Source organism: Agelaius tricolor, unplaced genomic scaffold (assembly GCF_023055355.1).
Source record: "Agelaius tricolor isolate 1412-34295 unplaced genomic scaffold, bAgeTri1.0.p SCAF_15, whole genome shotgun sequence".
In the NCBI taxonomy this organism is placed as follows: domain Eukaryota; kingdom Metazoa; phylum Chordata; class Aves; order Passeriformes; family Icteridae; genus Agelaius; species Agelaius tricolor.
The window spans coordinates 15,081,423-15,096,665 of record NW_027269275.1 but is presented as its reverse complement, the minus strand read 5'-3'; the positions used below and the strand labels follow the sequence as shown (position 1 = coordinate 15,096,665).

The window sequence follows — 15,243 nt, the reverse complement described above, 5'->3', positions numbered from 1 at the left end:
CCTGAAAACTTTAACCTAGAAGTACCAGAAGTGCTGATTCTTGTTTTTAATTCAGATTATTAGGCAATTTCAGAAGGCTGGCTGAAACCGGCCAGTGCTGGAATTACCAGTATGCTACTGCCCTCATGTTTATTTTGGGCAGAATTTTAGGAATAGAGATCTGTTTTTTATTAATAAATAACTTAAGGTTAGGCATAGGATTAATGCCACTCAGTTTATGTTTACAGTGAGTACAGTAAGTTCACTCAAACAACTCTGGTTTGTTGTTTAAGATGACCATGGTGATGTGATAAGGCTGACAGGGTAGATTTAAAGCCCCTAGTGTGGTGCCAGGTCCAGGTTCAGCACTACACAACATTTGAGTTGAAAAAGTAAACTCTGTGTTACATCAGCAAAGTGCTGGGTGAGCAAATTTCCTTAACTGGTTATGTTAGTGGTTTTGTGGGGAGAATAAGATTCAAAACAAGCTTTTTCCAGGCATTGTTGCTGCATGTACCACGTTTGTCATTGTCTTCAAGGTCTTTATTCAGTCACTTTTCACTGGAGTTCCCCACCACCATTGGTGCTACAGCAAGAGCTGACACTGTGAAGCTCAAGTCATAAAGGAACAGGAGGAGGGTGTTTTCAGTAGGATCAGCTGTGATCTGTAGGTAATGAAACCTTTATTTCTCACACTGCAGAACCAGTAATGTCTGCATTGGCCCAAGCATTTAGTGAGCTCATCCTCATGGTGGGACACGCTGTTGTATTTCTTATGGGAGCCTTACCCAGTACATGATGTGTGAGCACTTCACTGCTCAGATGCAGCTGATGACGAGTTCTTGGTAGGTGCTTTGTAGTGCCAGAAATGTTTTGTATGCAGAAGATCTAGAAGTGTGTATTTGGATTGCATTATGAGTACATTAAGAGATTAATTGATTTAAGTTACCATCTGAATTATAACTTCTCAACAGCTCCATTGGAGAAGTTCTGAATTGACACTCATGTAACAGGTCTGGTTTTGGGAAGACTAAAATAATACATCAGTGATGGCAACAGAGCAAATAAAAGGGATAGTGGAAAGGAGCCACAGTTTTTAAAATTCAAAAATATTTCAATGATATTTTTACTGGATGGAGTCTTAGCAGTGAAAGTTTGATAACAGACTCTAGAGCCTCTATCACTTCCTCCTTTGTTTTGGCAAGTCAGTTTGGCATTGTTTTTGTGCTTGCTGAGGGTGCTGCCTGTGCTGTTGTCCCTGTCTCTCATGAAGATTTGAAACAGGACTGGTGCTACTGTCAGCAGCTTGTTTGGAGCTGATCCGAGGGAAGACAGAGCTGACTCTTGGGACATCCCAGTCTGTTCCTGTTGGATGTGTGGGACTACATAAAGGAAATTACTCACCATTTCTAGACTAGAATTTGCTGGGAGTCCTTCATGCCTTTCCCTCCCAAAGTTTGCTCTGAGGTCCAAAATCTTGGACTGTGGCATGTTTCAGTCTTGCTTCATTCCCTGACTTTCCCACTGGCATTCATTTGGTGTGGTACAATAAACAGGGCCTTAGACATGCACTGACTGTTTTGTGCTTTTCTGAGAAGCCCTGAGCATGTGAGTGCTGATGCCTCGGTGTTGTAGCACTGTTTTACAAGATTGAATTTCTAGTGCCCTCATCTTGTTGTTGGTTTTGGAGGAAAATCCTGGCTCAGAGAAGTGCTCCAGCCCACCTTCACAGGGCTCTGCTCTGTAGTTCTCAGGGTGCTCAGTCTTTTTGTGCCTCATTGCAGGATGTGCATTTCCTGCACAGCCTCTGTGTTTCTTACACAGTCCCTTTGCCAGAGCCATCACTCCACATTTAACAGAATCTGCACCACCCTTGGGTGTATAAGGTCAGAGGATGGCCAAAGCACCTTCTTTGCTTCCCTAAAGATCCAGCCATATCCATATAATACACAGGTGTCTGTATTTAATGTTATATCTCTTTCTGGAAGAACTCTGTCTCTCTGGGAGATGTGGCTTTGATTGTGCCATTCAGAAGAATGATCAAAATGAAATTACTGGGATACATAGAAAAGAACAAGTGGGCAGGATGCAGCTGTAACCCTTAGCACAATGTTACTGGCAGAAGAAATAAAATATATTAATATTAGAACAGACCACTTTGCATTGAACTCCTCTTTGCATTTGAGGGTTGTGTTTTAAGTTGTCTGCAGAACAGGAAATTATGTATCCCAATGGAAACAGAAATCCTTATCAACTCTTGGAATGGAAATAAAGATTTGAGGATGCAAAAATTGCCTCTCTCCATTTGGTGCACCTGTGACATCGCTTACAGACAAAGCTGAAACTGAGAATTATTTTCTTAAATGCTTTTGTGGGAAGAATTTGGTTTTGAGAAACACAAGTGTTTTACAAAAGGAGTTTGTTTCACCTCAGGCGAGATAAAAGAGAAATGTGTTGAAATGCAAATGATCTGTTCTGATTAAAGACCATTATTTTTTTTTCAGTTACTGGTATGTGAAAATTAATATTGGAATGAATCAGGAGTGGCAATCAAATTTTAAAAGCCCCACAGCAAATGGTGTCCTGAGAGTTATAGTAGTTCCATGTGGTTCTGCTGAACTGGCTTCACTGCTGTCCTGTCCTTTTGCCTTTTGCAGGATGGGACAAACATTCTTATGGGTACCATGGAGATGATGGGCACTCCTTCTGTTCCTCGGGGACAGGGCAGCCCTATGGCCCCACATTCACCACTGGAGATGTGATTGGCTGCTGTGTCAACCTCATCAACAACACCTGCTTCTACACAAAAAATGGCCACAGTTTAGGTAAGTGAAGGTGTTCTCAGGAGAGGGATACTCCAGCCCTGCTCTTGCTGCTGTTTAATACTTTGCTGTATTGTAAATCTTGTCCCACACCTGTGAGTAAGGTTAAAATGGCAGAGCAAAAGAGCACTCAGCAGCTGTCAGCAGTTGTAAATTGGCTCCAAGACAGAAATGCTTCCAGCAGGTAAAATGGTTTCCATGCTGCTCAGTTTGTTTAGATATAATAGAATTTCATCCACAGCTTCTTCTGCTTTCCTCTGCTACTGCACAGTAGGTGGGAGGTTGGATAAGATGTCTAATGGCTGGACAAGAGGGAAAGAAAGAAAGAAGTGGGAAGTTTAATTAGTGTTTTGTTCAACTGCCTACAAAGGTGTGGAATTGGTGTCTTCATTTTTGAAGGGACTTGTCCATCTGAAAGCCTCAACACATTGGTCTGAGCATTCCCAAAGCCAGACATTAATTCAGCACAAGAAAGGTCTGACTTAAGCATTGAGCTACAATGTGGTTCATTCCACACTTGTTTCAGTAAATGTCTTAAAGTTAAGGACTGAAAACTTTTGCCCAAATTAATACTTCAGATGTTTTCCAGGCATCTGTCATATCCTATTTGTCTAAAGTAGAAATTTTTGGCCATTTCCCCCCAAATTCCTTGGATGACATATTCTCCACTCCATGAGATAAATTCTTGTCTTTTTTTTTAACACATAAGATGTGCAGTTTTTGTAGTTTCATCTCACTTTTTGTACTGGGATTCATTTGATTTGGCAGGGAGGGATGAGCACTACTTTCCTTTGCTTCTCCTTGCTGTGTCAATTCTACTTCGTTGAATTCAAGATCAAATTGGTAGAAAAATACCAAAAATACCCTGCTCAAAACACTTAAGAGAGCAAAGATGTTTTGAGTTGCTGGCTGGGCTGAAGGAAGGAGTGGGATTGGAGTGCAGTGTGTGCCTGGAGAGTACAGGATTTCTGGTGAGCTCTTGGGAAAAGTACTGGGCTCCCCAATTTTAGAGAGATGGACTAAATGGAGAGAGTCCAGCAAAGGGCTGCCAAGCTGATGGAGGGTTTGGAGCATCTGTCCTAGGAGGAAAGGCTGGGGGAGCTGGGCTTGTTCAGGCTGCCCATGTCAGTCCAGTACTGGTAAGACAAGTAGAGGCTTGAAAGCAACAGCTGATGCTGTAAAGCAGGAGCTTTTGATTAGTAGTGACACAAGATAAAACAAGAGCAACTGAGATAATGAAATAGTTAAAAAGATTTCACAAAATCTTTTTTTTAGTTGCTGTCCTTGATTTTTAGCCTGTATTTCCCTGTAGTGGTTTGTGCAGTGCTCCTCTGGATGTTTTCTGTTGTTTAAGTGGGTGGTTTTCCAGCTTCACTATTTTTCACCCTGATGATGCTGTTACTCCTCATCATAACAAAAGTGTGAGAGTCAGGAGGAGGCCAGATCTTCTATTTAATGAATACAAGTTTGTTCATTGGTATTTAATTTCTTTTTAATGACCAGAGTCTCCACAGTATAATCTGTATCAGCTGAAAAGTTGCTGCTTTCTCCTTCTCTATTTTGTACCCAGGACTGTGTTGTGCCTGGGTCTCTGGGCAGATGAAGCCAAATAAAGAGCCCAGTTCAGTAACTTCTGTGTCACCTTTTGTCATTACCACCCTCTGATTCTTTGACTTGTGTCCTTGCTCAGAGATTTGTTTGGTTTGGGACATTCAGAGTTCTTTACAGCAGAGAAGTTATGTAGTCTTCCTTTCTGAAACTGAAGTGTTCCTTTTCCTTCAAAGATGGGGCTTTGTTGGATGGAAAGCTTGTGGTTTTCTAATCTGACATTGAATGACCCCTTGAGGAACAGCCTACCCCTGAATAATGCCAGTGGGAAGAAACAGGAAAGGTAACAGAAAGTTACCATGCTTAAAGCAGCATTAGGTGTAAGCATTGCTGTCCCCTGGGTGTCCTTTTGAGCTCTTTGGGTGTACAGGACATGAACTGTGTGAGAAAAGGACAGGTAGAAGCCTCTCCTTAGCATTCCCAGTTGGCTCCTGTGTGTAGCAGCTTTTCTTTGAGCTGGAGTGGCACAATGGTTGTACTGGGGGAGGAGAGATGGTGTGGATAGAGGAGACAGGGGTGGAAGTGCAGAAGGGAGCAGCAGAGCTCAGGCCTTGCTGGGTGACCCCACAAAAGCTGCAGGAACATTCTACTGCCTTTTTAACAGCAGAATGAAAACCTTATCTGAGGAGGCTGTTGGTCAGGGCCAGCAGTGTCTGTTTGTGTCCCTGATAAATAAACAGCATCCAGAATGCTCAGAAATGCTGAGGAGAGGAGCCCTTGGCAGGGGTCACACAGCTCCTCGTGGGCACAGAGCAGAGGTGTGAGGAGGGGGTCAGACAGGTGTCAGCAGAGGAACCAAGGCCAAATGGAGGCAGGAGCAATGATTTGTTTGAAAGTCAGAATGTTTTTCTTCCCTGAAAGAAGCAGCTCCTTGAAGATCTTGAACTTCCATGACATCTAGTGCTAACCTGAGAATCTCATTTCTGTGTTGTGTAAACGCAGGGTTTGCCAGGAAGGGGGTGAATGTGTGTTTTTCTAGGTGTTCCCTGACATGGAGCTGTGGAAGCCATGTGTGTCTCCTCTAGGAGATGAGGTAATTGTGTAATCCTACTGCAGATGCCAAGAATATTCATGAGGCTAATCAGCCCCTTTGTGAGGCCAGTTAGCTTGAGAGCAGGGTTTCAGAGTTTGAATTTGTCTTTCTTTTGGTGGAATTACTGTAGCTTTGTCTTTCTAATTCACTCTTCACCATTTAAGTCCTCTCCTTTTCATCTATTAATTAGACATCCCCCCTTTTGTTTTCCTTGCAATTTCTTCTGTTGCTTAACTATTATCTTCCATTGTCTCCATACTTTTTCATTTAATCAGATCCATCAGGAGCACTGTATAAGAACTGTTTTCTTGGCCATCACAAATTCTGGATGTTCTGGTTGGAGCTAAGTCTTGAACTTTATTTGGAGACGTCACATGAAAACTGTTTGACATCGTATGTAGTCTTAATTCTCTGTTCTGGAAAATGTCTTGAATGTCTTCTGGCTGCTGATGAAACACTTTTGACAAGTTCTGAGCAGAGTCCTGGCAGTAAAAAACATAGTGAGATGTGGCTAGAAGTGTGATGAGAGTGAATTTGGAGAGAAACAGGGAGAAATGTTGGGGCACCAGCCATTAAGCAGAAAGTCTTGGACCAGAACATGAGGAGGAAATGTGACTGCTGCAGGTCTCTGGGTTTAAGTGGATGAGTTTGCTCAGGGACTAATGTAGGAGTGTCTCAGATCTCAGACTTTGACAGCAGACCAAGGTAAATGGAGCAGCATGGCTATAAAAAGAGCATGCAACCCTCTGAAGTCTTGGCATAGAAAACTTCCTGTAGTTTGAGTTCTAGTGCAGGCTCTTGGAAAGACCAAGTTAACCTAAAAAGTAAAATATCCATTCTGCAGCCAGTTTAGAGACTAGGGGGAACATTGGGAGTAATGCAGAAACCTGTTGTGAGAGACATGCAGGTGTCAGTCCCAGATTTAATAGGTTTGACCCCAAGGCTTCAAATGAAGTTTGTGGACAGCAAGAGCATTGGGATGTTCAAAACAAGACTTCAGATTAATCAGATTTAAAACCACAGAATCCTGGAGTGGTGTGGGTTGGAAGGGACCTTTAAAATCATGTTGTTCCAACCCTTCTGCTGTGGGCAGAGACACCTTCCATGAGACCAGGTTGCACAGGGCCCCATCCACCTTGGCCTTGAACACTTCCAGGGATGGGGCAGCCACAGATTCTCTGGACAACCTGTGCCAGGGCCTCACCACCCTCATTCCCTACCAAAATGAACAGAAAATACCAGACTTGGCCACAGCCTTGTTCTGTGTATGAGCAGTTTTACCCAGTGGCCTCACTGGAGGATCTATTTCCAAGGGCATGTAGAGCTGTGTGGGTTTGGCAGTGCTTCTCCTCAGCAGCACGTTGGAGAAGTATTCAAGTATTTTCCTGGGCTGGCATTTCCTGGTCTGCTCTTTAGGATGCCCACACTGCTGAAGGAGTTGTGTTCATTGCAATCCACCAGCAGTGCTTAAGGATTCCCTGGGTCACAGTTCCCTAAACAGATGCTGGAGGAGTTCCCTGCTGTGCAGGCAGTGCTGTGGCTGAGTACCCAATGTACATTTTCTTGTGCAAATTGAATTCTGTAAGTGGTCAGCTGTGAGGCAGAAAGGATGATTGGTGCTGGGTGGAGAGCAGAGATGGGCTGGAAGGTCCATAAACATTCTGTGCATGGGGTCATGTGTAAGTGCAGTCATGGAAGGTGGAAGTCCTTTGTTTGGTTGGCAGGTGAAAATGTCAATCACACTGTGCCCTAGCACTGAACCTTCATTTAATGTCTTTATGTCACTGCTCTTCACACACTTGCTCTTGCTTCCTGACCTCTTGGTTTGTCCACTCCTTAAGTTTTTAAGGTTGTGGTTTTAAACTGGATCCAGGCTTTGGAGGGACTGCAGAGAAAGAAAACAGTTTCACATTCAAGCTGTGATTATTTTACTTTCTGCTGTTGGCTTTCCTGATGCAGGTGTGTAGCAGTGCAGGTGCAGAAACTCTGAGCAGACATGTCTGTGCAACAGACCAAGCATAAAGCATTTTATTAGTCTGAGTTACATAACAGTATGTGGAAAACATGCATTTGTCTCATTGTAAAGGCAATGTAATATGTTTATTTATAGAATCATAGCATTATTTTCTCTGGGAGGGATCTCTGGAGGTCAAGCATCCAACACCCTGCTGAAAGTAGGCCCAAACTAGATCATGTTACTCAGAAACTCATTAAGTTTTTACTGTCTTTAAGAATGGAGATCATCTGGGAGCTTTTCTGGTCCTGATTCAGTGTTTGACCAAAATTCATACTGAATTTTTCTCATTAGAATTTCCCATGTTGCAGCTTGTCTGTGTTGCCTCCTGTCTCCTGCCCCCATGCATCTCTGAGAAAAGCCTTTTTTACACCCTCCTATATGACAGTTGTAGGCAGCAATAGGTGTCTGCCCTAAAGCTTTTGAGACTGAACAGAGACTTTTCCCTTAGCCTGTCTTTGTCTTGCTGGCCTCTGCTGGACTCACTCCAGTCTCACTGTGTCCTGTGTTGGGGAGCCCTAAAGAGAGCATCATAACTGGAGTGTACACTCACCAGTGTTGGAAAAGAAGGGAGAAATCCCATCCTTTAACCTACACTCTCACTAAAGCACTCAGGATGTGGTTGATGTCCTTTGCTGCAAGGACCCACTGCTGGCTCCTGCTCTGCTTGTTGCCCAGCAGGACCCTGAGTGTTTTCTGCTTTCTCTCCAGGCAGCCTCATCCTGTCCTCCTTCCTGGGACTATCACAGCCTGGTGGCAGGGCTCTTAGGGTGCTTTTGTTGAGGTTTGGGAGGCTTGTGCTGGATCATTTCTCCAGCTACAGCACGGTGCCCTCCAGCCTGGTGTCCACTCTGCTGTTTGGTGACAGCTGTGAGCCTGCTGGGAGCACACTGTGTCCCATTGTCCAGGTCATTGGTGAAGACAGGGACAACTCTTGCACTTTGAACTGCTGATCACAACTCTTCCATCCTGACAGTTCAGGCAATTTTCCACCCACCTTGTCCATTCAAAAACCAAGTGCTTGTCCAGGTGCTGGAAGCAGCTTCCAGCCACACAGATACACCAGCCTGGCCACCTTTGGCTCTCAGAGGTGCTGGGGGCAGAGGAAGACTCCAGTGGACAGCAGGCTCAAGGAGGTTGGTCTCATTCTGCCATAAGGGTAGGAAAACAAGCTTTCATCCACCTTTTCATCCAGCTGAGCAAAATAATTGCAAAGTGAAAAAAAGGTTTGAGTGAGGAGCAATATCTGGGCAAGGTGACAAGGTGAGAGAAATGATTGCTGAATGTTTTCCTCAGCCACGTGTTCAACATCACCTGTGCTCACAATCTTTGGTTGGGTTGTAGAAAGGGTGCTCAATAAATAAGGTCCAAACTGCCAGGATGTTCATTAAACCATACTGTCTATCTGCCATGGTGTTAATTTGTCTTTATTTGCTGTTTATTTAGTAAAATATTCAGGATTTCTTTCTGAGCATTTGATTTAGGTCTGCGCTGTTTTGAATAGAAATTACTTGTTTCCCATCTTGATTCCTAAAACTGGTTTAAATTACCATTTCAGACTGATCTGGTAAGATTACATTGCAGCTCTGGGTTAAAATAGTCCTAAAATTAAAACCAGAGGGTGGTGTTCTCCTGCTTCTGCAGTCCTTCCAGTGCCAGGCAGAAGGGAAGGAGGAGAGGTGGGACGTGTGTGAGAACTGGGTGTCCTGGTGTGGGTACCAGCCTTGCTCTGGCTGGGGACAAGAAGCATTCTTGGGAGCACACATGGGGAAAGCAGTGATGGCAGCAGTGTCCCCTGTGCTGCTGGTGAGGGTGACCCAAAGCCTGGGGGGCTCTGGCTGATCCATCTCCCTGTGCTGCTGCATCCCACCCACGGCAGGAGAGGCCCCATCCTCTGGGGCAGTAACTGCACCTAAATCAGATACAGAGCTGTGCCTGGGCACCCTGGCTGTGGTGAGTGTTGTCTCCAGCCAAACCCTGTTAGCCATGCCAGGCAATGGCTGCCTCTGCTTAAACATCTCTTTTCTGATATGCCAGATGTAAATAAAAAGGGAAACCATACACGTTTTTTCCATCTTTTCTGTTTGGAGCTGTATCAGCTGAGTTGAGGATGAGGCTGTTCTTTGCACAGTTTCTCAGGTGCTCCTGGCTGCAGCTTCTAATGCCAAGTGCTGAATATTCTTTCCTCTTCCTCTGGCTGATAAGAAGAAGCAGTTACAGCCTAAACCAAAGAAACTTTATACTAAAATTCTGTTTCTAACACCAAAGTGAGTCTTGAAAACTAACTCCTTCCTAGTAACAGGAGAAGCAAAGGAAAGAGGAGCTGCTTTTAGAAAACCAAATTTTTGGGATAGATGTTGAAAACATTTCGGCTTTTTCATGAACCTTTCTCCAGATGCAAAATCTTGCAGAGGAGGGGACTGGGGAGGGAAGTTACTTGTAAATACATGAAGCAGTGAAATGCAGGGTCAGAGCTGGGATTTGAAATGCAGTAATGTTTAGTAGCATGTTAAGGATGTAGGCAAGCAGGGAAAAAATCCTTTGTCTTTTTAATTCTAATATTTTTTCCCCCCACAGGTATAGCCTTTACAGACCTCCCTGTAAGTACACCTATTTTCAGTATTTTAAGTAAGGATGCAAACAGAAGGGAGGGGGAAGAGTGTGGGGGTGTGATTTTTTTTTTTCTGTTTGATGCCCTGTTGAAAAAAACCTGATAACACACATTATTACTGAATGATGTGGATGCTTCTTTTTCTGCAACTTCAAAATCCTGTGACTGGGTTTGTGGGCTACTCACATGCCTCCTCTTATCCCTCACCACCTCTAAGAATTTGTTGCTCCTTCTCCTGGAATTAAAGCAAGGATGCAAACTTCATTACAGGTCATTGTCTTCCAAATGCAGCTTTGACTCTGAGGAGGAGAACATGTGCATAGTTACACTGATGTCTAGTCAGATCTCACAAAAGCACGAGAAAATGTTCCCTCTTTTCTAGACCCAAGTGTTCCTGGACAAGGAGGATGTGTTCAGTGGAAAAAGGTAAACCCAGGTCAGGCATACACCCACACATCCACTGCATCCATCTCATACACAGGACTTCTTGTCCCAAAGGTTGCACTCCTGTCTTTGTACTTAAATACTCCAAATTAATTTCCTCTGACAAACTTCTTCATTTTGATAACTTTTTTAGGCCTCCAAAGTGATAAATTTTCTTGGCTGACTTCGCTGTTGTGTGGAAGGAAATTTGCTTTGCTTTGTTCTGTACTTCCTGTCAAAAAATTTATCTTGTTCCTCTAATTTTTGTGAGGAATAATGTCTAATACTCCCTGTTCACCTTCCCAATGGGATTTAGGGCTTTACAGATTTCTCCTGTATCCCAAATATAGCCTGCATTTAAATTGCAGTTATTTGATTGACCTTTTCACATCAGCTGTCAATACGGAGGAGAAAAGAAGCTTGATGGGGTCTTTTTACCTCTTAACTGTGGATGTGAGCAAGGATGGGAGACTTCTGCCTCCATATGGATCTAGGGCATCCCTCTACATTTGCTAAATCACTCTGCTGCTCTGCTGGCAGCTTCCTGAGGGTGCCTACAGCTGACTTCAGCATTCTCTTTTCCAATATCCTTCCCTTGGATTACTGCATTCCCTTTTCCAGTATCCTTCCCTTGGATTACTGCATTCTTCCTTCACCCTTGCAGGTACCAATGTGTTCCATGTGCTCTTTTTGCTCCTTTGGCCCACGGATTATTGGTTGTTCCAAACAGTTCAGGATGCCAAACCCAAGATAGACTTTGGTTTAAAGTCTATCAGATATTTTAGAATTCTTGAGGCAATAGAGAATATGAAGCTGATCACTTGCAGGTTTCATTTTTTATAGTTCTCTGTTCCAGGCTCAAACACAATAATCCACTGATTATAAGGTAAAAAAAGAAAGTGTCCATTATAAAGTCTGTGTCCTTCACCTGCTAAAGCTGCACTTCTGAAAATTTAACTGCAAACAGGAGTGGGAACAGCAAACTTACCTGGGTGACCCTTGAAGTGCTCTGGTTTGAGCAGCTCCACATGGAATTTTTGGCTCTGGTCCATTCCTCATTACTCACCCCTCCAGGGGGCCTTTAAGGGGAACTTTCCCATGCATTACAGCCTGAGGGGTGGTGAAGCTGACTGGTAACACACATCAGTAAACCCCATTACTTCTGCAATTCTTAAGGTTAAATTTTAGGATTACATATCAGTGAGGTTACACAAGGAATTAAATTGACCCTTCAAAACATTGCCAGATTAGAAATAATTTCCTTGAAATGCTTGTTCCAAAATTCCCCTTCCAGAGGCAAATGGTGAAAGCAATATTTTGCAGAATTCACAATATTAGGAAGTTGAAATGGATAGTTTAATTTGAAAACCAGAGACACAGATGTTGAAACATACTTGCTTTGGCTTGTTTCAGTTTCCTCTAAAGGGTGTTTTCATTTGTACAAAAATACAGTGATAGGAAAAAACATTTTGGCTTAGCACAGGCTGAAGTTAAAACCAAAATAACTGCTTGAATTAGGAGTGAATTCCCACAGAGGAAAAAGAGAGAGTTTCTTCTTTTTTTCTTTTTTCTTTTTTTTTGCCAGTTTAAGTCAGTGCTCCGGCCCAACTCTTATTTACACAAGCCTGGATCAGGTCTGTCCTGCCTGGAGGTTTGAAGGAATAATAGGAGATGAAAAAAACCAGAAGAGCTCAGGGTGGGATTGTAGGAGTGCAGAGGGACAAGGGGGTGAAAAACCAGGTCCAGATGAACAGTGGGGGTTGTGAGTAACATCAGGGCAGGAGGTGGGCCAGGTGTCATGGGGAAGGTGTTCCTGAGGAACTTGGCAGGAAAAGCATCTCCTGGGCTCTGGGATTGTGTCTGCCTGCATCTGGCAGGGTGCTGGAGATACATGAGCTCCCCAACAGCTGCTAAGCAGAGAGAACACATCGCACATGGAAAAATGGAGTTTTACCTTAGAGATGATTTGAGAGATGTAGAGGGTAGGCAGCTTCTGCTCAAAGATGAACATAGCCAAAATTGGGGGGTTTGCTTCCAACTTCCAATTATTTTGGGTGTCTGATTCCCGGCTTTGGAAGCCCTTGGGTTTAAGATACTGAGAAGATAATAAGAAGTCTGAAGTATGGACTGTGGAGATATCTGATTCCTCATTAGAGATATTTCCATGTCAGCCAGTTTTGAAGGAATGGTGGGACTAAATGTAATTACATCATTTTCCTCTGGTAGCTCTTCCTTTATCATGCTGTATTTGCACATCTCTGACCCAGAGACTTCCTTGGTGTGGGAACAGGAAAGGAGATGTAGTGCATCACCAGTAATGCAGTCATCCTGATCTCTGTTTTCAATTTCCAGCCTGTATTTATAGATTCATTTCTTCCCCTTGTTGTTTGAGGTTTGATAATTTCAAAGGTAGAGGAGGTTGGTCAGGTTCTTAACCAGATCAGTTTTGAAAATGAGAACAGAAATGCTGCAGTCATTCTTGGAACCCATTCCAGGCCTAAATCATCCTCATCTCTGCAACAGGGAAGAATAAATTGAAGGAATTTTTCAGATAATTGCAGGAATGCCCATGTCTCTTGCTATAGAGGAGGAGAGGGTCATCCTGGGTTTCTGATGGGGCCTAAGGAGGGAGGTCTGCCCCTCTACTGTTCTAATATCTGATGTGGGTTCAGCCCTGAGCAAGGCACCGCAGCCAGGCACCTTCCAGATTTCATTTCCATACAAGTGTCCCTGTGCCTTGCCCAGTGTCCATTTCTGGCTCCACTGTTTTAGGGCAAAGTGGAAAAAACCCAACACCAAACAGTTCCTGAGTGGCGAGAGAGAGAGAGAGAGAGAGAGAGAGTTCTCCCCCAGCCTGCAGACTCCCAGCACATGCTGGGAAGCAGAGAATTCGGGAGGATTGTGTCTGCTTTGCAAACAGAGCAGTCATTGGTGCTGCACAGAAGCACCTTGAGAGGGAATGAAACATGCTTTTAAAAATGGGATTTTGGTGTGCACGCGTGTGAGCGGGTGCACAAGTGTGCATTAGTGTGAGTGGGTTTGCGTGAGTGTGAGCGGGTGTGCATGAGTGTGAGCGGGTGTGCACGAGTGTGCGTGGGTGTGCACGGGTGTGCACGGGCGTGCCTGAGTGTGTGCGGGCGTGCACGAGTGTGAGTGGGCGTGCACGAGTGTGCCTGAGTGTGAGCGGGTGTGCCTGAGTGTGCATGGGCGTGCCTGAGTGTGAGCGGGTGTGCACGAGTGTGCGTGGGTGTGCACAAGTGTGTGCGGGTGTGCACGAGTGTGAGTGGGCGTGCATGAGTGTGAGCGGGCGTGCACGAGTGTGCCTGAGTGTGTGCGGGTGTGCATGAGTGTGAGCGGGTGTGCACGAGTGTGCGTGGGCGTGCACGGGCGTGCCTGAGTGTGTGCGGGCGTGCACGAGTGTGAGTGGGCGTGCACGAGTGTGCCTGAGTGTGCATGGGCATGCCTGAGTGTGCGTGGGTGTGCACGAGTGTGTGCGGGTGTGCATGAGTGTGAGCGGGCGTGCACGAGTGTGCCTGAGTGTGATCGGGCGTGCACGAGTGTGATCGGGCGTGCACGAGTGTGAGCGGGTGTGCACGGGCGTGCCTGAGTGGGCGTGCACAAGTGTGCCTGAGTGTGAGCGGGTGTGCCTGAGTGTGAGCAGGCGTGCACGAGTGTGAGCGGGCGTGCACGAGTGTGCCTGAGTGTGAGCGGGCGTGCATGAGTGTGAGCGGGTGTGCACGAGTGTGCGTGGGTGTGCACGGGTGTGCACGGGCGTGCCTGAGTGTGTGCGGGTGTGCACGAGTGTGAGTGGGCGTGCATGAGTGTGAGCGGGCGTGCACGAGTGTGCCTGAGTGTGAGCGGGCGTGCACGAGTGTGAGCGGGTGTGCACGGGCGTGCCTGAGTGTGCGTGGGCGTGCACGAGTGTGAGCGGGCGTGCCTGAGTGTGCCTGAGTGTGAGCGGGCGTGCACGAGTGTGAGCGGGTGTGCACGGGCGTGCCTGAGTGTGCGTGGGCGTGCACGAGTGTGAGCGGGCGTGCACGAGTGTGCCTGAGTGTGAGCGGGCGTGCATGAGTGTGAGCGGGTGTGCACGAGTGTGCGTGGGTGTGCACGGGTGTGCACGGGCGTGCCTGAGTGTGTGCGGGCGTGCCTGAGTGTGTGCAGGTGTGCACGAGTGTGCGTGGGTGTGCACGGGTGTGCACGGGCGTGCCTGAGTGTGTGCGGGTGTGCACGAGTGTGAGTGGGCGTGCATGAGTGTGAGCGGGCGTGCACGAGTGTGCCTGAGTGTGAGCGGGCGTGCACGAGTGTGAGCGGGTGTGCACGGGCGTGCCTGAGTGTGCGTGGGCGTGCACGAGTGTGAGCGGGCGTGCCTGAGTGTGCGTGGGCGTGCACGAGTGTGAGCGGGCGTGCACGAGTGGGCCTGAGTGTGAGCGGGCGTGCCTGAGTGTGAGCGGGCGTGCACGAGTGTGATCGGGCGTGCACGAGTGTGCCTGAGTGTGATCGGGCGTGCACGAGTGTGATCGGGCGTGCACGAGTGGGAGCGGGTGTGCCTGAGTGTGAGCGGGTGTGCACGAGTGTGAGCGGGCGTGCACGAGTGTGCCTGAGTGTGATCGGGCGTGCACGAGTGTGAGCAGGCATGCACGAGTGTGAGCGGGTGTGCACGAGTGTGCGTGGACATGCACAAGTGTGATCAGGCGTGCACGAGTGTGCCTGAGTGTGAGTGGGCGTGCACGAGTGTGCCTGAGTGTGATCAGGC

The 15,243-nt window shown here is 46.3% G+C and overlaps 1 protein-coding gene across 2 annotated transcripts in view; it reads left to right on the top strand.

Annotated features, from left to right (window-relative positions):
* The window catches only part of RANBP10 (RAN binding protein 10), a 64,633-nt gene that overhangs the window by 31,620 nt on the left and 17,770 nt on the right, over positions 1-15,243 (top strand). For both annotated transcript variants that reach the window (XM_071440649.1, XM_071440648.1), the window contains exons 4-5: positions 2,637-2,804; positions 10,034-10,056. In XM_071440649.1, coding sequence (XP_071296750.1) covers positions 2,637-2,804; positions 10,034-10,056 — 191 coding nt within the window. The remainder of the gene's footprint in view (positions 1-2,636; positions 2,805-10,033; positions 10,057-15,243) is intronic.